Raw genomic sequence first — 23,232 nt, 5'->3', positions numbered from 1 at the left:
AAAGAAAAAATAGGGACAAACTTAGGAGCTCTGCTATATGGCATAAATGAATGCACTGTCAAACATAACTGAAAATATACAAACAAAAGACAAGATAGATGACTGGTAACTCCTAAAAATTAGATAATTATGTTCATCAAAATATATCAACAAAATAATCAAAAGATAACCCATAGACTGGGAAAAATTTATTGACAATGACATATCAGACAAGGGGGTACTTTCTAAAATTTATAGAACATTTCACCACCTCAACAAGAAGATGAATACAATTTTCAAATGGGCAGAGGACATAAACAGACACTTCACCAAAGAAGATATTCAGATGGTCAACAAACAAAGAACTACTCACAATCATTAGCCATTGGTTGTGGTTGTGATTATGTGTCATGAAGTCGGTTCTGACTGTTAGCAACCCTGTATAGGGTTTCTGAGGCTGTAAATTTTTACAGGAGCAGAAAGCCTCATATTTCTCCCATGGAGGGAGCTGGGCTGGTAGAATTGAACTGCTGACCTTGAGGTTAGCAGCCCTAATCTCTTTTTTGCAGTGTTTCAACAGAAATTTATTATTACTTTTAAAACAGAAGTATCCCTGTAGTTATGGAGCTCTGGCAGCATAGTGGTTACGAATCAGGCTGCAAACCGCAAGGTCAGCAGTTTGAAACTGCCAGCTGCTCCACGGGAGAAAGATGAAGTCCTCAACTGCTCCATCTCTGGCATCGTCTCTTCTCTGGGTAGGGTCCCACACTCCACTCCTGCTCTACTCCCTTGATAGTCCCAGCGTCCTCCACTTCAGGATTGTTAAGATCAACCACTCACCCCTTTTTGCTACAAAACTTCTATCTTACAGTTGTGACAATCAAACCAGTCATGATAACAATTACTCACTATTGGATCATAAGAGTCTTGTCCCCATCTCCTTTCATCAGACCTGTCTAGGCAGGATAAAAACCACTCAGTGGGGATTCTACCTTCCCCTGCACACTCTGAAACTAAACTCCCTCTTGAAAACTTGTAAGCCAGTCATTTCGTGCCTTTATAGTGCCCCCATTTTAGGTAGCCAATGTCTAAGTTGCCCATCCCTAGCAATCCTGTGTATAGAGGGGATGGGAATGATCCTTGCTGTGAAGATTCCTTCCCTCTTGGTTGGTATTTTAAGCTGCTACATCCATAAGTATAGGTCAAGTTCATCAGATTCTAACAATTTACTTATTTTCTTTATAAAAATTTTTTTTTTCTTTTATCTTCCTCTAGTTGGGTTCTGATCATCCAGCAACTGAAGCTAGGTCCAATGGGCCCTATTTGGGCACCCTTGTGCATTTCCCCTTACTTCATATCTACTGGACACTTCACTCTCAGCTCTAGCCCTCTGTTGCCATGTCCTTGTCCATGGGCTCAGGAGTCCCCAGGCCTCATCATACTTTAAGCAGCTTGACCCTTAATCCACTATGCTACTAGGGTTCTTTCATTAGCCATTGTTGTTGTTAAGTGCTGTTGAATTGGTTCTCACTCATAGCAACTCTGTATAGGGTTTCCAAGAAGTAGCTGGGGTTTGAGCTGCCAAAATTGTGGTTCGAAGTCCAATGCTGATCCTAAAGCACCACATCAGGAGGAGTCCTCATTAGCCATTTTGTTGTTGTTATTGTCAAGTGCTGTTGAGTAAGTTCTGACTCATAGTGACCCTGTATAGAGTTTCCTAAGATCTGGTGAGTTGAACCACCAACCTTGTGGTTCAAACTGACCTTGAGGTCGAGTGCTTATCCTACAGAATCAAAACAACAATGAGATATCATATTATCCTAGCATTAATAACTAAGTTTAAAAAACAAAAAAACAGAAAATAACAAATGCTGGTGAGGGTACAGAGAGCATGGAACCCCCCTGCACTGCTGGTGGGTTTGTACAAGAGTGCAACAGCTGTGGACAACAGTATGGCACTTTTCTAGAAGGTTCAAATAGAAATACCATATAACCCAGCAGTCTCTCTACTTGGTATACATCCTCAAGAAATAAGAGCCACAACATGAATAAATGTATATATGAACACCCATATATACAGCATTATTCACAATAGCAAAAACATGGAGACAGCCTAAATGCCTATCAGTAGAGGAATGGTTGAACAAATTTGGTACATACACACAATGGAATATTAAACAACGCTGATGAATCTGCAAAACACTATATAACATGGAGGAACCTGGAGGGCATTATGCTGAGTGCAACTTGTCTGTTGTAAAGGGACAGATGTTGTATGGGCCACTACTATAAGAAGTCAAGAAAAGGTTTTTATGCTGAAAGAATCAGTCTATGATGGTTACCAGAAGTGGAAGGGAAGGGAGAATTATTCACTGGGTAAAGTGTAGACACGTGCTAACTTGAGTGACTGGGAAAGCAGGTTAAAAAAAAGGAGGGTGGGAAAAGGGGAAGTCACTTTTTTTTTTAATGTTGTTGTTGTTAGGTGCCTCGAGTCAGTACCGACCCATAGCGACATTATGCACAGCAGAAAGAAACACTGCCTGATCCTGGGCCAACCTCACTACTGTTGCCACACTTGAGTCCATCGATGCTGCTACTTGGCCAATCTCTCTCGTTGGGAGTCTTCCTCTTATTCTCTGACCCTCCACCTTACCAAACATGATATCCTTCTCCAGCGACTGCTCCCTCCTGACAATATGTCTAAAGTATGAGAGACGAAGTTTGGTCATCTTGGCCTCTAAGGAGCACTCTGCCTGCACTTCTTCATGTACTTGAAGGGAAATAATATTTATTTTCTCATTAGGACAAACTATTAGGAAACCTCTCAGAAATGAAAATAAAGAAGAGAGAAAAAAGATAAAGGGGAGAGAAAAGATTTGGAACAGAAACAGTGATTATGGATGTGTACCATGAGAAGTGCAGTTGGCCCAGGAAAAAAATAAGATACAAAAATAAAATGGAAACAATATCCACTTTTGTGACCCAGGGACCGTCTGTACAAACAAAAGTGTTTTCTATTTACTTTTTTTTGGTGGGAAAGAACAAGAAAAAGAAATTTTGTTTTTTGTTTAACTGATTTAGCATGAAGCTAAGTAACTAGTTAATAGTTTGAATTTAGGTGGTGGGTATGGAATGTATTACTTGAATTTATAGGAAAAACTTTGGTGTTTCCACAATTCAGTTCTATTTTGGACAAATTGGTTTAATCAATAAAAAATTTGAAGAAAGTCAATGTCGCAGACTGTGTCCCCCCAAATAAGCTTCAACTTGACTAGGCCATGATTCTCAGTATTGTGTGGTTGTCTTGCATTTTGTGATCTGAAGTAATTATTCTCCATTTTAGATATGTGTGGTAAATTCTAACCTCCGTATGTTAATGAGGGTGGGTTGTATCTTGAGTCATACATAGCTCCACAAGAGGGTCTCACTTAGGCCCCAGCATTACTTAAGTACTCACATCACTGCTTTTCTTCAAGTCACACCTTTGCTACAATCAATCATACCTTTACCTTGTAAGAGAGACGTGAACATAGGTAAAGGACATATCACCAAGAAAGAAGAGCTGGAAGCAGACTGTTTCCTTTGAATCTGGAGTTCCTGTGCTAAGAATCTCCTAGATCCAGGGAATGACCAAAGACATATGGATATCTCTAAGGAATGTGGGGCCCACTGGCATTGAAAGGGGAAAATGATCGTCCCCCAGAGCTGGCAGAGAAAGAAAGTCTTCTCCTAGAGCTGGTGCCTTAAATTTGGACTTCTAATCTACCACAATGAGAAAATAATTTTGTTTGTTGAAGCCATCACTGTGATATTTCTATTGTAGCAGTACAGGTAACTAAGACTGGCAATAAAACAGAGCTGTTAAACAGTAGCTGTGGGAAGCCAAACCCACAGCTTTGTAAATGAAAATGGTTAGCTATTAACAGTGTTAAGGCAAGTACTAAATTTTTAGCTCAGCTTTGTCTTAGAAAAAAATCATTTGAGACTAATCAATGTTTTAAGTAAAAACGTAATTTTATTTTCCAAAAGTCCATCTTACATTTTCTACATTTCCACTTCTTTAAAAATGAATACAAAGAGAAAAGCTTGTCTCATACAGGTTTAAAGTCAGCCAAACTGAACATTTAAAGAGTTAAGATCAACGAAGAGAAGTTCTGCACTTGGCCGCTGCCAAATGTTGGCTCTCCAGCAACTTTCAATGAGGCTTTGAAGTCTTTGGCCCAGGACAGAGTCAGTGAAGACAGCAGCTGAGAAAGAAGGACGAAGATTGTGGGCCACAACAGCATAGAGCACATACTGTCGCTCTCCGGAGTAAGGCATCTCCTTCGTCGTCATCTGCCATAGAGTTATGGCAAAAGAATAGATGTCAGCTTTGGGAGTTAGGGTCTCTCCTTTCAGGAGCTCTGGTGCCCTGTGGGTGTAGGTGCCGCCAAGGTGGTGAGGAGCCTGGAAACTCAGGTCTTCCAGCCTCTCAGAGCAACCAAAGTCCCCAATTTTGCAGACATCTTGCTCGCTGATCAAAATGTTCGCTGGTTTCAGGTCCAAGTGCACGATGCTTTGTGAATGAAGGAAAATCAGGCCTTTGACAACATCAAGGGAATACTTCAGACACTTTCCCAAACTTAATCGTCGTCCAGCAGAGCAGGGAGACTCTTCTCCTGGCTCCTCCAAGTAGCTGTTAGCTCCATATATGATTTGGTGTAAAGTGGTGTTGCCCCCGAACTCCATGACGATGGTGCCCAGACTATCAGAACCTGCGGGCGTGCGTGTACTGGCGGCCACCACCCTCACGATGTTGTCGTGGCGGAGTCTGGCTATGTTGAGCTCAGCCCAGAAGCTTCGCTGCGATGCCAGTCGGTTCTTGGTGTTCTTTTTGACTTGTTTTATGGCCACGGGAAGTCCATGGTAAGTGGCCTTGTAGACAGAGCCAAAACCTCCAGTCCCTAGTCTTTGGAGAAAGCGCACCTGTTCCCAGTCGATGGAGCACCAAGCCAGGCGGCGGGGTAACCGAGGTGCCCTGGGAGAGGGGCCGCCCAGGACGCGCTGCTCCCGCTGACTTGGGCGCTCGCAGGGACTGCTGCAGGGCCTCGAGTCCCCGGAGGGGGAGAACTCGCCGGGGAAGAAACGGCGCACCGGCAGAGGCGAGGGCATAGCGCGCTTAAAGCGGAACAAACCCTCGGGGAATGGAAAAACGAAAAAGCGCATGCATTCGTAAGTGTGATTGACAGCGCTTCGCCTACTGCAGCCTTTTCAATCTCTCCTGCTCATTTTCTCCAAATGAACCACATCTGGGAAGCTACTTAGCAAGAACTTTATCAGGGAGGAGGAAGGGGCGGAAACCTGAAGGCAACATAGTAATCGTTTTCAGATGAAAGCATTCCCCCTGAATGGTGTGGATTCTGATAAAAACTAGCGTTCACGCTGTGTTCACCGGCTAACCACCATCTAGTGTCACCCCACTTTGACACTCTTTTTAATTATAGTTAAACGGGGTTTTTGCAAGCCTGTTTCACTGAATATTATCAGTCTTAAAGAGACCACAACAGTAAAATGGAATGATTTCACACTTTGCAGCCTACATTGTCAGTGCTCCGTTACAGCTGCGATAAATAACTTTCAGCAGTTATTGGCAGAAAGAGTCAGAACACAAACAGCAGACATTTGTGTAATCGAATATGGCGATAATTAGGTGCAACATTCATAGGGATAAAAACTGCAATCTTAAAGTAATCGATCTAAGTAGAAGCATTGTTACGAACCAAAAGGCCCACCTCCTTAGTTCATGGGGGAAAGGAAAATGCTCTGACAAATTAGCAAGGTGTCTTACGAGCATACACTTCCTTTCCACGACTACTTGCACACCCAGTCGGCTCCTTTTTGGGAAAGATTCTAGACTTCCCAGCCAATAGTTTACAGAAGTTTTGAAGAAGTTTGGAGTGGTGATGAAGAACAGTAACAAAAGAGTTTAGGTTCATGATGAAAGTTTCATAGAATAACAACTATGGGAGAGTTGTACCAGAATAAAAATCTGAAGAAATTAAACATCACAGATCCACTGGTGATTGTAAAAAACAGATGTTGAACTAAAGTTCAGAGACTTGCCATCCAACCATAATTCATCCTTTGTAATTTTAATCCTAAAACCTTTTTCCCCCACACCATTATCTTTGAGAAACGGATCTAACTCCTGTGTCCTCAAGTGGATTCTGACTCTAGGCCACCCTACATGTTTCAGAGTACAACTGCACTACATAAAGTTTTCAAGACTGTCATCTTTTGGGATCTCCAAGTCTTTCTTCCACCGTGCCTCTGGTTGAGTTCAACCTGCCAACATATCAGTTAGGAGAGTTTAACCATTTACACCTCCTAGGAACTCCATCCTTAGAAAACAACATCCCTCTGTTCATAAAAAGTGCACAAGAATGCTAGGATCTACTTAAATAAAGTTCAAATGGAAAAGTTTCATTTTGATTTACTGTACACAGAGGATAGAATTGATGTGTAACCACTGTTTTATGACAGCTTCTGTGTTTCTACACATATTGGTTCTGAAAAGATGCATTAATAAACATGAGCTGCTTGTTTACACAAGCAGTTTGAGGTTTGTTGAACCCTAAATAAAATCTCTATTCTGTACTATTCCTCTGGATTAGTATGGAATCTTGATATAATATTTAATCTGTGCTTCATTCTTTTCAAGTAAGAAAGTAAGATATAATCATGATTAGAATAAACATTATTATCACTTTAGAGTAAAAGTCAGGGAGTTCTATCCAGATTACCAACAAAAATAAAATCTGAAAATTTAAACTATGGAATATTTTAGTAGAAATGCACTTGTATGTGTTTGTACTGAGCCCAAGTGTACTGAGCCAAGGGTGACAATGAATAGAGTAAAATGAAAAGTTAATAAAAATTATATTGTATGAAACTATATTGCAAAGTCCACTCAATAACTATCAGTGGAGTTTTAATAATTATACTGTATAATACCAGGAGAGCTATGAATATTAGCAGAATAAAAGTGCTATAACCTCCTAATGATTACACAGAATGCAAGACGATGTGATTTGTTCTCATGTAATCTTTACTTAGGAGTTTTTGTGGCTCTGTAGGATAAGCACTAGACTGCTAATTGCAAGGTCAGCAGTTCCAACCCATCAGTTACTCCTCAGAAGCCCTATGCAAGGTTGCTCTGAGTTGGAACCGACTCGACTGCAGTTAACAAAATAAACAACTCAGTTTTTTTGAAGTTTAGATTTTACTTTTTACATAAATATGAGGTATTAATGACAATATGAAGGAATTCTAGTAGCATAGTGGTTACAAGTTGGGCTGCTAACCTCAAGGTCAGCAGTTGGAAACTACCAGCTGTTCCGTAGGAGAAAGATGAGGCTTTTTGCTCCCATAAAGACTTACAGCCTCAGAAACCCTATGCAGGGTTGCTATGAGTTGGAACTGACTCCAGACCACATTATCATCACCATACTAATGACAATGTAGTCCTCTATACACTCACAAACCACAAACTCATTATATCAATCATTTGAGAAACTGTTCAAGGATATTTAATTGAATATCTGCTTTTCAAACACTTTGATTCCTGTTTTAGGAATCTTAAAATATGTTTCTCTTTTAATGTGGAACAAAACTTAAATTAATAAAAAGACGAGGCTTACTGGTCTGATAGGGACTGGTGGGACACCACAGACTATGGCCCTTAGATACCTTCAAGCCTGAATCCAAACTCACGCTTGTGGCTTTACTTTGAGGCAGGCAATGTTGTTGGCAAATGCCATCAAGTTGGTTCTGACTCATGTTGTTGTTAAGTGCCGTCGAGTCGGTTCCGACCCATAGCGACCCTGTACAGGGTTTCCGAGGGTGTAAATCCTTACGGGAGTAGAAAGCCTCATCTTTCTCCCGCGGAGCGGCTGGTAGTTTCGAACTGCTGACCTTAAGGTTTGCAGCCCGATTCGTAACCACTACGCTACCCTGTATAGGGTTTCCAAGGAGCAGTTGGTGGGTTTGAACTGCTGACCTTTTGGTTAGCAGTCCAGTAATCTTATATCCACACCAGGACTCAAACAGACAGGCCTATAAAGTGAACAATAACCCCTGGAAGGTATTCACTCCTTAGAACGATCTACCATACAGAGATCCAAAGGGTCGCATTTGCCCAGAGTTAAAACTCAGAATGTAGGAAGGGATAGGAATGAAGGATAAATGGAAATGATAAACACAGGAAGAAAGTGGGAGAATGCTGTTACCTTGTGGGGACTGCAATAAATGTCAAGAATGAAAATGTGCATGGATTGTTGAATGGAAAACCAATTCGCTCTGTAAATTTTCACCCAAAACAAATCATAATAAAAGTTTTAAAAAGAATGTTTCTCTTTCTCAGAAAACTGCAGTCACCCTGAAGGTGGAATCTAGGTCCCTTGTTGTTTTGCTTCTCTGTGAGTAATTTGCTGTTAGGTGCTGAGGAGCTGCTTTGGGCTCATGGCAATCCCCTGTGTGCAGAGTAGAACTGCTCCAGAGGATTTCTAAAACAGTGACCTCTGGGAAAGAAGAAATTGACAAGTACATGCACACCAGTGGCTCAACTCCTTGCTCTTTGTAGAATCTTAAAGATTGGCTCCGTACTGTTTTTAATCACCTGCATAGAATTATCTTCATGGAATCATCTTTGTAGAATCTTAAAGTTTTGTTTAATTACCTTTTTTTTTTTTAATGAGACAAATATCAGGAACCTCAATAACTCATTTACCTATGCAACCCAAAACATTTCTGATAATTCCTTTTGTGTGTTAGAGTGGTCTCTTGTGAAACAATGACGTGTGTATTAAGGAGTGCCAGTATCACATGGGAGGTGTAGGGGCTTCAAAGAGAGAAAAATAGAATATTCATTATGGCCATTGTCTGTCCTAAAGTTGGAATTAATCAGAAGGATTTCCTTCAGCTTCTACTCAGAATATCAGTGAATGCTTACTATTTCTTTTTATTCACAGAAACATTTGGTCTAGATTTTTATGTTTATCCTATCACTAAAGTAAAATTTTAAGGGACGTTGGTAGTGTAGTGGATCACAAGTTGTGCTGCTAATTGCACTCAGCAGTTTGAATCTACTAGCTGCTCCACAGGAGAAAAAGGAGGCTTTCTGCTCCTGTAAAGATTTACAGCCTCTAAAATCCTACACAAGGTTATTGTAAGTTGGAACCCACTCCACAACACACAACCACCATCACCAGCACCAAGAAAGAAGAGCCAAGAAGAGCCACGGTACAGTGCATCCTATGCAGCTGGAATCCTTGACCTGTTAAGCTTCTAGATCCAGGGAAACATGAATACCAAGACACATGGAGAGCTCCAAGGAATGCTGGGCCTACAGATTCTCAAAGGAGAGAAGGACCTTTCTTTAGAGTCAGTGATGTGAATTTGGATATCTAGCTTCCCAAACTGTGAAAGAATAAATTTCTGTTTATAAATACTTACAGTATTTCTGTTATAGCAGCATCAGATGACTAAAACAAGGCTGCTAATCACAAGGTTGGTAATTCAAATCTACCAGCTGCTCCATGAAAGAAAGATGCTCTGAACCTTATGTAGGGTTGTCATGAGTTGGAATTGACTTTATGGCATTGAGTTTAGTTTCCCCTTACCTTCTCATCTTTGCTTCAGGATAATTTTTGACCTTGGTCTTATATAGATGATAATTCAAAGGAGCTCATCGAAAGGGTGATATTCTTTATTTTATTAGCCAATCTGTTATTCAGCTAAAAGGTCATCTCAAGGGGTAATTTCAGTTTAAGATTTAAATAATATCTCAGGACAATAGTATTGGCAATTTCTCTAGTCTCAAACAGTCAAGTAAGTATGTACTTTTAAAAAATTTGAGTTCTCTTCCACATTTTTTTCTTCAATTCTGACAGGATCCATTTATTGTGGCCCATTTCCTGTGCTTTTAATTTACACATTTGTTTGGTTTGTTTCTTGGGTAATTAACTCACATTCTGTCCTTCATATTTACATTACCCCTATTCAATATATTATCAGTGTAATAGATAATTATGATATTTAGTTTGAGTGTATGCCATTAATTTAAATTCTAGTACAATAAATTATATACTGAGGAAGAAAGATGCTATGTGAGGGTTATCATAGAATCAAGAAATAGCCAGGACTGCCATCAAGGAAGGAGCTCTGGTGGCGTAGTGGTTACAAGTTGGGCTGCTAACTGTAAGGTCAGAAGTTCGAAACTACCAGCTGTTCCATGGGAGAAAGATGAGACTTTCTGTTCCCATAAAGATTTATAGCCTCAGAAACCCTATACAGGGTCACTATGAGTTGGAACCAACTGCACGACACACCAACACCATCAGCAAGGAAGGAATCCACATGACCATGACCCTGATTTGGACTTTTAGTCTCTAGAAATGTGAGAAAATACATTTGTGCTCTGGCAGAAAAGATTACATAGTCATGGGTCAGTGTGAATTTATTCTTCATATGAACAAGTGGAGTACTTTGCTCTGTGATCATTATTACCATTATGTCTGCCTTTCTTATTCAGTTTTTTTCCTAAGTTTTTATTTACATTCATCCTATTGCATTTCGCCTCATTGCAATGATTATAATCCTCTGCATGCATCATCAAATAATCAAAGGATACACCCCGTACACCTGCCCCCTCACCTACTCAACCCCACCCCCATCCCCACCAACCAAGAATTGTCTATCCAGCAAAACTGTCAATCAAATATAATGGTGCAATCAAAATATTCCAGGATAAACAGAAACTAAGAGATTTTGTCAAAGCCAATGCAGTGCTTCAAAACACCCTAAAGGGAATTTGTTGGAATGAAAAACCAGCAAGAAGAGACAACAACCAGAGATTGACAGACATGACAACACCACCTGGAACTCAGTCAACAGACAGCAGAGTTCAGAACAGAACAAAATTACAGCAATGAATTCAGAGGACCTGTGAGGCCAACCAAAGTTCAAAATATTAACAATGTCAAAGAAGGGAATAATATAGGAACAAAGATCCAGGTGTGAAGAGGTCAGATAGATTATAGGATACAATAGACTGTCTTAAATGCAGGGAAAACTTAATAGACTATAGGGTAACTTCAAAGAAAATTAATACTTCACAACTTACCATGAAAATGAAGATCCAAGTAGAACAAGGAAATATTAAAACTAAGAAGCAACTGACAAGAATTAGCACAAAAAAACCATGAGCACAGCCCAAGAAGGCATGTAGAACAAAGGAACGAACAGCACCACAAAAATTTAACATAATGACAGCAATTAATCTATACCTATTGATAATTACACTGAATGTCAATAGATTAAGTGCACCAGTGAAGATACAGAGAGTGGCAGAATGGATAAGAAAACAAGACCCTTCAATATGTTGCTGTAAGAGACACATCTTACACACAAAGACAAAAACAGATTAAAAGTCAAAGGATGGCAAAAAATATATGCTAAGCTAACTGCAATAAAAAACAAGCAGGAATGGCAATACTAATCTCTGATAAAATAAATTTAAAGGCAAAAACCAGCATAAGAGATAAACAAGGACACGATCTCATAATTAAAGGGTCAATTGAGCAAGATGAAATAGCCATAATAAACATTTACGCTCCCAGTGAAAGAGCAGCAAGATATATAAAGCAAACCCTACTAGAATTGAAGACAGAGATAGATAAATCTACAATTATAGTGGGAGATTTTAATATGCCTCTTTCGAAAAGGGAAGAGAAAGAAACTCGACAAAGTTACAGAGGACCTAAACAGCACAATCAACCAACTTGACCTTATAGACAAATACAGAGCATTCAACTGAACAATAACACAATATATATTCTTCTCCAGTGCACATGGAACATTTTTCAGAATTGGCTATGTGTTAGGTCACAAGCCAGATACAGAAGAGGCCGTGGAACAAGGGATATCACTACTGATGTCTGATGGATCTTGGCTGAAAGCAGATATCTGAAAGATGTTTACCTGTGCTTTATTAATTACGCAAAGGCTTTTGATTGTGTGGATCATGACAAGCTAAGGACAACATTGCAAAGTATGAGTATTCTGGAAAACTTAATTGTGCTCATGAAGAATCTGTACCTGGACCAAGAGGCAGTTGTTTGAACAGAACAAGGGAACACTGAATGGTTTGAAATTAACAAAGGTGTGTGACATAGTTTTTTTCTTTCACCATACTTATTTAACCTGTATGCTGAGCAAATAATCCGAGAAGCTGGGTTCTGTGAAGAAAAACGTGGCATCAGGATTTGAGGAAGACTCATTAACAACCTGAGATATGCAGATGATATAACCTTGCTTGCTGAAAGTGAAGAGGACTCAAAACATTTACTGTTGAAGATCAAAGAGCACAGCCTTCAGTATGGATTACATCTCAATGTCAAGAAAACAAAAATCCTCACCACTTGACCAATAAACAACATTCTTATCAATGGAGAAAAGATTGAAGTTGTAAAGGACTTTATTTTTCTTGGATCAACTATCAACACTCACAGAAGCAGCAGTCAAGAGATCAAACGACGTATTGCATTAGGCAAATCTGCTGCACAAGACCTTTTTAAAGTGTTGAGGAGCAAAGATGTCAGCTTGAGGACTAAGGTGCTGTTGACCCAAGCCATGGTGTTGTCAATAACCTCATATGCATGCGAAAGCTGGACAGTGAATAAGGAGGATCATAGAAGAATTGATACCTTTGAGTTCTGGTGTTGGAGGAGAATACTAAAAGTACCATGGGCTGCCAAAAGAACCAATAGATTCGTTTTGGAAGAAGTGCAGCCAGAGTGCTCCTTGGAGGCCAAGATGCCCAAACTTCGTCTCTCATACTTTGGACATATTGTCAGGAGGGACCAGTCTCTAGAGAAGGATATCATGTTTGGTAAGGTGGAGGGTCAGAGAAAAAGAGGAAGACCCCCAACGAGATGGATTGGGCAAGTGGCAGCATCGATGAACTCAAGCATGGCAACAGTATTGAGGTTGGCCCAGGATTGGGCAGTGTTTCATTCTGCTGTGCATAAGGTCGCTATGAGTCGGTACTGACTTGATAGTACCTAAAAACAACAACAAAAATCCTCTTCTGAACCCAGTTTGAATCCCTGGAATTTCTCTGTCAATGTATAGTTGCTGTTGCTTTTGTATTATCTTTAGCAAGATTTTACTTGCATACAATGTTAATGATATTCTCTGTTGATTTGTGCACTTTGTTGGGTCTCCTCTCTTTGGAATGTGCACAAATATGAATCTCTTCCAGGCAGTTGGCCAGGTAGTTGTGTTCCAGATTTCTTGGCATAGATGAGTGAATGCCTCAAATGCCTCATCAGTTTGTTGAGAGATTTCAATTTGTATTCTATCTATTCCCGGTGCCTTATTCTTTGCCAATGCCTTTAATGCACCTTAGTCTTTTTCCTTCAGTATCATTGGCTCTTGATCATATGCTACCTTTTGAAATGGTTGAATATTGACCATTTCTTTTTGGTACAGTGACTCTGTGTATTCCTTCCATCTTCTTTTGATGCTTTCTGCATCATTCAATATGATAGACATTCAGGCTGAATGTGTATAGGAGGGAGAATAGGAATGCACTCATTAATATATTCTGGTTTGACAGAGATATTTGTATATGTGTATTTACTTTTGCTGCAAATACATCCTTGAATGTGGTGGAGTATTCAGAGAGCAAATTTGTTAAAATTTCTAAGACAGTACCAAACACCTTTGAGGGAATGATTTGCTGGGCTTGAGAGCTCAAAGCCATGGTCTCAGGCAACTTCATGGTCTATTAACATAACATAGTCCCCAAAAACAATGTTCTATATCCTACTCTGGTGAGTAGCAACTACATTCTCAAGCAGCCATCTGAAATGTAGCTATTGGTGTCTCTCTGTCCAGAAGAAAGAAGAGTGATGAAAACTGAAGATTCTTGGAAACAATTAGACCAATGGAATGATGGAACATTAGATTCCACAACCCTGAGACCAGAATATATAGATGGTGCCCAGCTACCACCACCAACTGCTTGAAAGGGATTACAATAGAAGTCCTGGCTAGAGTGGGAGAAAATGTGGAACAAAACTCCGAACCATAAAAAGAAAAAGCTCCCTGATCAAGTAGAGACTGGTAGGACCCCAAAACTATGGTCCTTGGTCACCCTTCAGGTCTGGAATTGAACTCACTCCTGTGGCTCAATTTTCAGCCCAGCAATAGAAAGGTATATGGGGTGTGGGGTAACAACACTAGTAAGGTATGCACATCATAGAATGATCTACCATTCTAGATTAAAATGACAGTATTTGCCCAAGGACAACGTTCTGAAGGGTTGGGAAAGGACAGAATAAAAACGAGAAAATTGGAGTAAGTAGGATAAGTGATGTTGCAGTGAGGAGATTAATGAGATGAAATGAGGTGTATGATTTGTTGAATGTAAAATTGATGATCTGCTCTGTAAACCTTCACTCAATTCACACACAAAACTTGAAAAAAAACTAACAATATTTTGCCAATTCACTGAAACATCCCATGAAGCCATGCTTCTAAATCTCCTAACCAGTAAAATAAATCCCATGAGCTGTTTGGTTATATATAAATAACCTCAGTACATGCTCTCTCCCTTATTTGGTTGTTGTAAAAATACATATAATACAGCATTTACCAATTAAACCTTTTAGAGGTGTACAGATTGCTGATATCAATTATATTAAACACATTATGCAACCATTACTCTTAAGAAACAGTAAATTCTCCATCACCATAAATAAAAACATATTACTTCTCAAACAAAGTTTCCCTCTTTGACTCTCCTTTGCTTCTACTGTACTACCTAATAAACTTTAGTCTCCATGTGTTGTTGTTAAGTGCCATTGAGTTGGTTCCAACTCATAGTGACACTGATAGGGTTTCTGAGGAGTGACTGGTGAGTTTGAACCACCAGCCTTGTGGTTAATAGTCCAGTGCTTATCCTACAATGCCACACCAGGACTCCTTGTCTCTATACATTTCTCTAGTCTTGTCACTTCACGTGTGAGCATATGGTATGTGTCTGTTTGTGACTGCCTTGTCTCATTCTAAATATTTCTAAGGTTCATTCATTTTATGGCACATATCAGGACTTTATTTCTCTTTATGGATGCTTTAGGGTCTGAAATCTAAAGACCTGAGGTCAGTGCTGTGACTTCATCTTCAAGCCTTAATGTCAAATGCCACCTTGAGTATCTGACATAATTCTGACACAATTTTGACACGCCCATCAATGTGAGAATTCTGGGAGAGAAGAGAGGGACGTTTTGAACTCAAGAAAGGTAAAACTTCACAGGTGTGCATAAAAAGGGCCTAATGAACCCAGTCCAGGCCTTCACAGATGCTCTGGAAAAAGGTCTAAAGATCTCAGCTCAGGCAGCTCCTCCCTTATCCCTTATCTCTTTTCCTTTTCCCCTAACCTGTTGAACCTGTGAAACAACTCCTACCCACTCCCCCAAAGCACACATATACACATTATTTCTGAAACACTGTGACTCTGATCTATTGAAAAACAGTTCAATGTTTTTAGCATATCTATGGAAATAAGAAACCTCTAGTGAGTTTTAGCCTTTATATACTTGTTGGTTTTATAATGTTCTTTGGACTCAGGCACTGTTATGATTATATGTCAGTCCATTACCCACCTTTGTTTCTCTCTTTGCTACGTTTGCCAAAAGGAATCCCTTTTTTCACTACTATAACTTTGTAATAAATTTCCCCTAGGACATGACTGACTAGTAAATATTCTGTTGCATGTAAACTGTTGAAGGACATTTAGATTGTTTCCACCTTTTGTTATTGTAAACAGTGCAATGGACATTGGTATATATAAGAGTCACAGTCACTGTTTTTAAGTTCTGCATGCATATAATAGGAATGGGGAGTCCAGGTGTGGTGCTGTAGGATAAGCACTGGACTGCTAACTGCAAGGCTACAAGTTGAAACCCATCAGTCATTCCTTGGAATCCCTATGCTGTTGTTGTTGTTCAGTGCTGTTGAGTAGTTTCTGACCTATAGCGACCCTGAACAGGATTTCCGAGGCCTTAAATCTTTATGAAAGCAGAAAGCCTCATCTTTCTCCCACGGAGCAGCTGGTAGTTTTGAACTGCTGACCTTGCAGTTCGCAGCCTGCTTTGTAACCACTAAACAGGGTCACTATTAGTCAGAATTGGTTCCACAGCACTCAAGAACAATTTTAGTTTCCTGAGGATCTGTCATATTGTTTTCTACAATGATGGTACCATTTTGTATTCCCATCAGCAATGGATATGCTTTCCAATTTCCCAACATGCATATCAATATTTGTTATTTTCCTTTTTTAAAAAATCTTAGTCATCCTAAGATTTGAAGGGGTATCTCATTGTGGTTTTGATTTGCATCTCTCTGATGGTTAAAGATGTGTCTATTAGCCACTTGAATATACTCTGTTTAAATGTTGAAGGACATTTTGCCTGTTTTATTAAATTGGGTTATTCAGGGTTGTTTTTTTTGTTGTTGTTGTTGTCTTTTGGTAAGTTGGAGAAATTTTATATATATTTGGATATTAGACCCTTATCAGATATACAAAGGTGCTTCAAAAAGTTCATGGAAAGGGGGAGGCAGCTAGATGGTGGACTATGCAATAATGCTATATAGACCCTCTACAACAAAGATACGGTAAACCAAGTGAAATAGATTCAGATGATAGTTCTGGAAGCCTGAGTTTCAGGTGAAGGGATAGGAAAGTGGATTGAATGTTTACTAGGAGAGAAAGTTGAACAGATGTGACATAAAAAGGAGACAGACTGGTGACCTGTCCTGGATGATCAGAGGTGGTGTGACCATCTTTAACTATATAGACAAGACAGCTTATTGTTATTGCAGAAACATAATGGTGACTCGTGGAGATAGGATGAAGTCAGAAAAGTGCTATAGGAACAATCAAACAAAAATAGATATAGCATTGGAAATGATACAAAACTTGCAAAAAGTGGTCCAGACAATCAATACTAAAATATCAGAAATGGACAATGCACTGAAAGGGCAAAGGAGTAGAACTGAAGGGATGGAAGTGAGAATCAGCAAGCTTGAGGACAAGTCTCTCAATACTGGTGAGAAAGAAGAACAAGCAGAAAAAAGAATGAAAAAACCTGAAGAAAACCTAAGATTCATATGGGACTACATGAAGAGAAATAACCTATTGATGATTGGAGTTCCAGAACAAGAAGAAACAAAGGAAACCACAGAAGAGATCATTGAAGAACTGCTAGAAGAACATTTCCCTAACATCTTGAAAGACAAGCAGGTAAGCAGCCAAGAAACTGAACAAACCCAAGGCATGATACACTACACCCAAAGGGAAAATCACTAAGACAAATCATAATAAAATTCTCCAAAATCAAAGACATGAAAAGAACCCTGAAAGCAGATAGGGAATAAAAGAAGTGTTATCTATGAAGGAAAGCCAGTTAGATTAAGCTCTGATCTCTCAGCAGAATCATGTAGGCAAGAAGACAATGGGGAAACATATACAAAACTCTGAAAGATAAAAATGCCAACCAAGAATCATATACCCAGAAAAGCTGTCAATCAAGTATGATGGTGAAATCAGAACATTTCAGGATAAAAAGAAATTAAGGGATTTTATAAAAGTCAAGCCAGTGCTTCAAAATATACCAAAGAGAGTTCTTTAGACTGAGAACCAACAAGAGCAGACAACAACCAGAGATTGACATAAATAGCAACACCACCTGGAACTCAGTCAGAGATGGAAGACTCCAGAGCAGAACAAAACCAATTAAAAGAATTAAATTAGGGAGTCTGGGAGGTCAGCTTATGATCAGGACAACTACAACGTGGAAGAAGGGAAAAGTATAGTAACAGCGATCTCAGCAATGAGGAGTTCAGATAGATTTCAAGAAAAAACAGACTGTTTTAAAAGGAAGAAGAAGTTAATAAAATATAGGATAACCTCAAAGAAACTTAATACGTCTCCACAATAAGATCTAAGAAAATTATAAAAATATTGAAACTATGAAGAAATTGGCAAGAAAAAGCACAAAAAAATGAACACAGGAAAGCATGCAGAACAAAGAAACCAGCAGTACCACAAAAAATACAATCAGAATAATGACAGCAATTAATTCCGACTCCATGGCACATGACAACAACAACATTGATAATTACACTGAAAGTCAATGGATTAAATGCACCAGTCAAGTGACAGAGAGTAGCAGAATGGGTATAAAAACAGGATCCTTCAATATGCTATCTACAAGAGACACACCTTACAAACAAAGACAAAAATAGATTAAAAATTAAAGGATGGAAAAAAATATACCAAGCTAATTTCAATAAAAATGAGCAGGAGTGGCAATCCTAATCTCTGATTAAAAATCAAGCAAACTTTAAGTAAGGTTAAAGCCAACATACAAAAATAGAAGGACATTATCTCAAGATTAAAGGGTCAATTGAACAAGAGGACATAACCATAATAAAAATCTATGCTCCCAATGAAAGAGCCCCCAAATACCCAAATACAGAAATCAAACCATAATAGAATTGAAGAAAGAAATAGACAACTCTAGAATAATAGTGGGAGATTTTATTGTACCACTTTTGAAAAAGAGCAGAACAACCAGTAAGAAACTCAACAAAACACAAAAGAACTGAACAACACAACCAACCAACTTGAACTCATAGATTTGTACAGAGTATTCAATCCACCAACAGCACAATACACATTCTTTTCCAGTACACATGGAACATTCTCCAGAACAGACCATGTGTTAAGCCACAAAGCAATATCTATAAATTTTAAATCATCAAAATACTACGAAGCATCTTCTCAGATCACAATGCTCTAAAGTTAGAAATCAATGATAGGAAGGTCAAGGAAATAAAATAAAAGTACATAGAAACTAAATAACACTCTGCTTAAAAATAATTGTGTAGTAGAACAAATAAAAAATGAAATGAAAAAAATTCCTAGAAACAAATGAGAATGAAAACACAGCATACCAAAACCTTTGGGACACAGACAAAGCAGTGTGGAGTAGGAAATATATAGCAATAAATGCACACATCCAAAAAGAAGAAAGAACCAGAATCAACACATTAGCACAACAATTAGAAATAGACCAACAAAGTAAACGTACAGTCACCAGAAGAAAAGAAATAATAAAGATTAGATCAGAAATAAATGAGATAGAAAACAGGAAAATTATAGAAAGAATCAACAAGACAAGAAGCTTGCTCTTTGAAAGGATTAATAAAATTGACAAACCATTGGCAAATAACAATATAAAAAACCACATGCGTGATGCCATAATAGAAACAATGGAAATAATAAAGATAATAACAGAATAATATGAAGAGTTGTGCTCTGAAAAATTTGAAAAACTAGAAGGCATGGATACATATTTAGAAAAACACAACCTACCTAAACTTACACAGTGAAGTAGCAAACTTGAACGTACCTATAACAGAAGACATTGACCAGGTCATCAAAAAAAAAAAAACAAAAAAACTCCCAACCAAAAAAAGTCCATGCCCAGATGGCTTTACTGGTGAATTTTACCAAATATTCAGAGAAGAGCTATTACCAGTTTTGCTCAAGTTATTCCAGAATATAGAAAAGGATGCAAAAATTCCTAATATATTTTATGAAGCAAGCATAATCCTCATACAAAAACCATGAAGGGACATCACTAAAAATGAAAATTATAGACCAAAATCCCTCATGAACACAGATTTTAAAATTCTCAACAAAATCCTAGCCAATAGAATTAAACAACATATCAAAAAAATAATTCATCATGACCAAGCAGGATTCAAACCAGGGATGCAAGGATGGTTTAATATTACAAAAACAATCTATGTAATCCACCATATAAATAAAAAAGGGAAAAGAGCCACATGATCATATTGATTGATGCAGAAAAGGCATATGACAAAATCCAACATCCATTCCTGATAAAAACACTCAACAAAGTAGGAATTGAAGAGAACTCCCTCAGCATAATTGTTGTTGATTTTTGTTTTTAAGTGCCATTGAGTCGATTCTGACCCAGAGTGACCCTGTAGAGGGTTTCCAAGGAGCAGCTGGTGAGCTTGAACCACTGACTTTGCAGTTCAAATGACTTTGCAGTCTGATGCATTAGCCCACAGCACTACACCAGGACTCCATTTGCTATAATTAAGAGCTTATATATAAAACCTACAGCAACATCACTCACATTGAAGAGAAACTGAAAGCACTCCTTTTTCAAATAGGAAACAGACAAGGATGCCCTTTGTCATCACTCCTATTCAAAAACTGTGTTGGAAGTCTTAGCCAGAGTCATAAGGCAAGAAAGAGAAATTAAAGTCACCCAAATTGGCAAAGAGAAGTAACTCTTTCTATTTGCAGATGATATGATCCTATACAAAGGTTCAGCAAAAAAATTACTGGGTCTCATTGGAAAATTCAGCAAAGTGGCAGGGTACAAGATCAGCATACAAAAATCAGTTGGATTCCACTATACTAATAAACACATGCCTGAAAAGGTAATTAGGAAAACAATACCTTTTATAATAGCCACCCAAAGGGATGAAATAATTAGGAATAAATACAATCAGAGAAACAAAACACCTTACAAAGAAAACTATACAACAACAATACAAGAAATCAAAAGAAATTTACAGAAATGCAAAAATATACCATGGATAGGAAGATTTAACATTGTGAAAATGTCAATACTACCCAATGCAATCTGCAGATATAAGGCAATCCCAAAAAGATTTCCGTACCAAAAGACAAATTATTTGATGATTACCAGGGAGGAAGGGAGGGAACGGTAAGTCACAGGTTAGGGGATAGACACATAGTAGCTTGGGTGGTGGAGAGGGCAATATACAAGGAGAGGGGAGAGCAATACGCAAGAAGGGGGAGGACAGTAGATGAACAAAGAAGACATAGAGAGGTATGCATGGGCTAAATGGGATAGAGGTAAAGATATATACTCAACCTTGGAACAACAGTTTTGTGTGGCACAAGGATCGAGATAGTCGGAATCTGTAAAGGAGTGGAAATAATATTAAGGTGTTTGACAGTCTTGTAGATATTGGTTTCACCTGCCTACTGTAGTAAAATACACATTTAAGTGGGTTATAAAGGAATATTGGGGAACTTGATTACAGGAAGCTTGTAAACCTATCTTCAGCCTATAACTGGATTAGAAAAAAAGGGAATTATAATTTGCCCAGGGAGATAGAATTTTTGTTAAGCTTTTGTGGAGTAAGGGGTCTGAAGAGGAATCCTAAGTCCTGCCCAGAATTACTGAGGTGGGACATTCCCACTTGAAAGGACAAGCAGACCAACCCAGAGGGGCTAGAAGAACAGAAGGTATTTCTTGAAAACAAGAACAACAGACTGTTTGGCTGTTACAAAATTAAGCAAGTTGTTTATCTTCTAAGATTGAAATTCAGAAGGAGCACATGAGCAGGCTTATAAGCTTGTTGGTGACCACCCTGGTCTACTTGTTAGTGGAAATAGGAGAAATGTAGCAATGAACATATGGGCTGAGTTTGGCCATGTTCTGTGGACACCTGTCAACCTTGAAATGAGAGAGAGAAGTGGACAGGTTGGCTGGTATGAAGTTTAGGGAGATGTGTGAAATCCTAAAAAGCCCATGGACACTGACCTAGCCACTGGTAGCTAGAATTGAGGGTGAAGTAGCCAGCTCGTCTGAAGGGGGTCAGAGGGAGGCATGTAAAACTCCCAAACTTGCAAGTGGTACCTATTTGACCTATCTTCAATGGCTTGCTGATCAAAACTTGACCAGATGAAGATACAGAAGTTTGATACAGGAAGCAAGTGTAAATTGCTGCAATTTGAAGAAGTAAACCTTTGCTTATGAATGTAGTTTCTCAAAATTCCAACAAAAAGGAAAGTATTCTTCATATCAAGGATCAAGCTGGCACACTCAGTACACTGGATTAATAGGGATGGGCAACTTAGAAATTGGTTACCAAAAATGGGGGACTATAAAGGCATGAAGTAACTGGCTTACAAGCTTGTATGAGTGTGCTTAGGTAGAAGCCCCACTGAATAGTTTTCCTCTTGTCCAGATGGGTCTGATGAAAGGGGAGGGGGAAGATGGTGATAGGACTTTTTAAATTCAATAGTGAGTAACTATTATCATAACTAATTGTGATTGTCTCAACTGTAAATGTAGAAGATGTGAAACTAAAAGGGGGGAGTAGTTAATCTTTCATTCCAGGAACAGTGGACCCTAGGACCATCAAGAGAGAAGAGCATGACTGAAGCAGAAAGAAAAGTAGCAACAGCAGAGACAGAGGCAGAGGCAATGGCATAGAGAGATAGAGCAGCTGAGAACTCTAGGCCCATGGACTGAGAAAGGCTATGCCTGTGGGCAGGAGCCTGGCTTGCAAAATGTGCCCTTTGAGCATTTAAATGAATACATATATTTTTTCTGTGTGTTTAGTGTACATCAAAAAAGAATAGAAGTAAATATTTTTAACCAATGGAGTATGCAGAGGATTGTAATCATTGCAATGAAACAAAATATGATTTGTTGAGTGTAAAACTGATGATCTGCACTATAAGCTATCACTGAATTCACAATAAAAGCTTAAGAAAAAAGAAACTGTATGGGTGATATTACAACAGAAAAAGTAAGGGGGGAAGGATAATAACAGAATATTTTGAAGAACCGTACTTTAAAAATTTGGAAATCTAGAAGAAATGTAAAATTTCTGAAAAACCCAACCTACCTAAACTAACACAGAATGAAGTAGAACACTTGAACATATTTAGAACAAAAGAAGAAATTGATCATGTTGTTAAAAAACCTCATAGCTAAAAAAAAGTCTGGTCCCAGAAATCTTTATTGGTGAATTCTATTAAACATTCAGAGAAGATCTGACACCAATTATACTCAAACCATTTCAGAACATCTGAAAGGATAGAAAACATTTTATTAAGAAAAATAACCCTTGTACCAAAACTAGACAAATACATCACTAAAGAAGAAACTTATAGACTAACATCCCTCATGAACATAGAAACAAAAATTCTCAACAGAATCCTAGCCAATAGAATCCAACAATATATCCAAAAAATAATACATCTAACCAGAGAAACAAAAGATCTATACAAAGAAAACTAAAAACACTAGTACAAGAAAACAAGAGACACAAAAATGGAAG

The 23,232-nt window shown here is 38.5% G+C and overlaps 1 protein-coding gene across 1 annotated transcript; it reads right to left on the bottom strand.

The window, feature by feature from the left end:
- Positions 1-4,086: 4,086 nt before the first annotated feature.
- Positions 4,087-5,130, bottom strand: LOC102833391 (proto-oncogene serine/threonine-protein kinase mos-like). Its single transcript, XM_006877295.1, has one exon. The coding sequence runs from the start codon at positions 5,128-5,130 to the stop codon at positions 4,087-4,089; it is 1,044 nt and encodes a 347-aa protein (XP_006877357.1).
- Positions 5,131-23,232: the final 18,102 nt, after the last annotated feature.

This window comes from Chrysochloris asiatica, unplaced genomic scaffold, assembly GCF_000296735.1.
Source record: "Chrysochloris asiatica unplaced genomic scaffold, ChrAsi1.0 scaffold00458, whole genome shotgun sequence".
Classification (NCBI taxonomy): domain Eukaryota; kingdom Metazoa; phylum Chordata; class Mammalia; order Afrosoricida; family Chrysochloridae; genus Chrysochloris; species Chrysochloris asiatica.
This window is presented reverse-complemented; position numbering and strand designations above follow the sequence as displayed.

Coding starts and splice junctions, on each gene's coding strand:
- LOC102833391 (XM_006877295.1), bottom strand. CDS start 5,130: ATGCCCTCGCCTCTGCCGGTGCGCCGTTTCTTCCCCGGCGAGTTCTCC.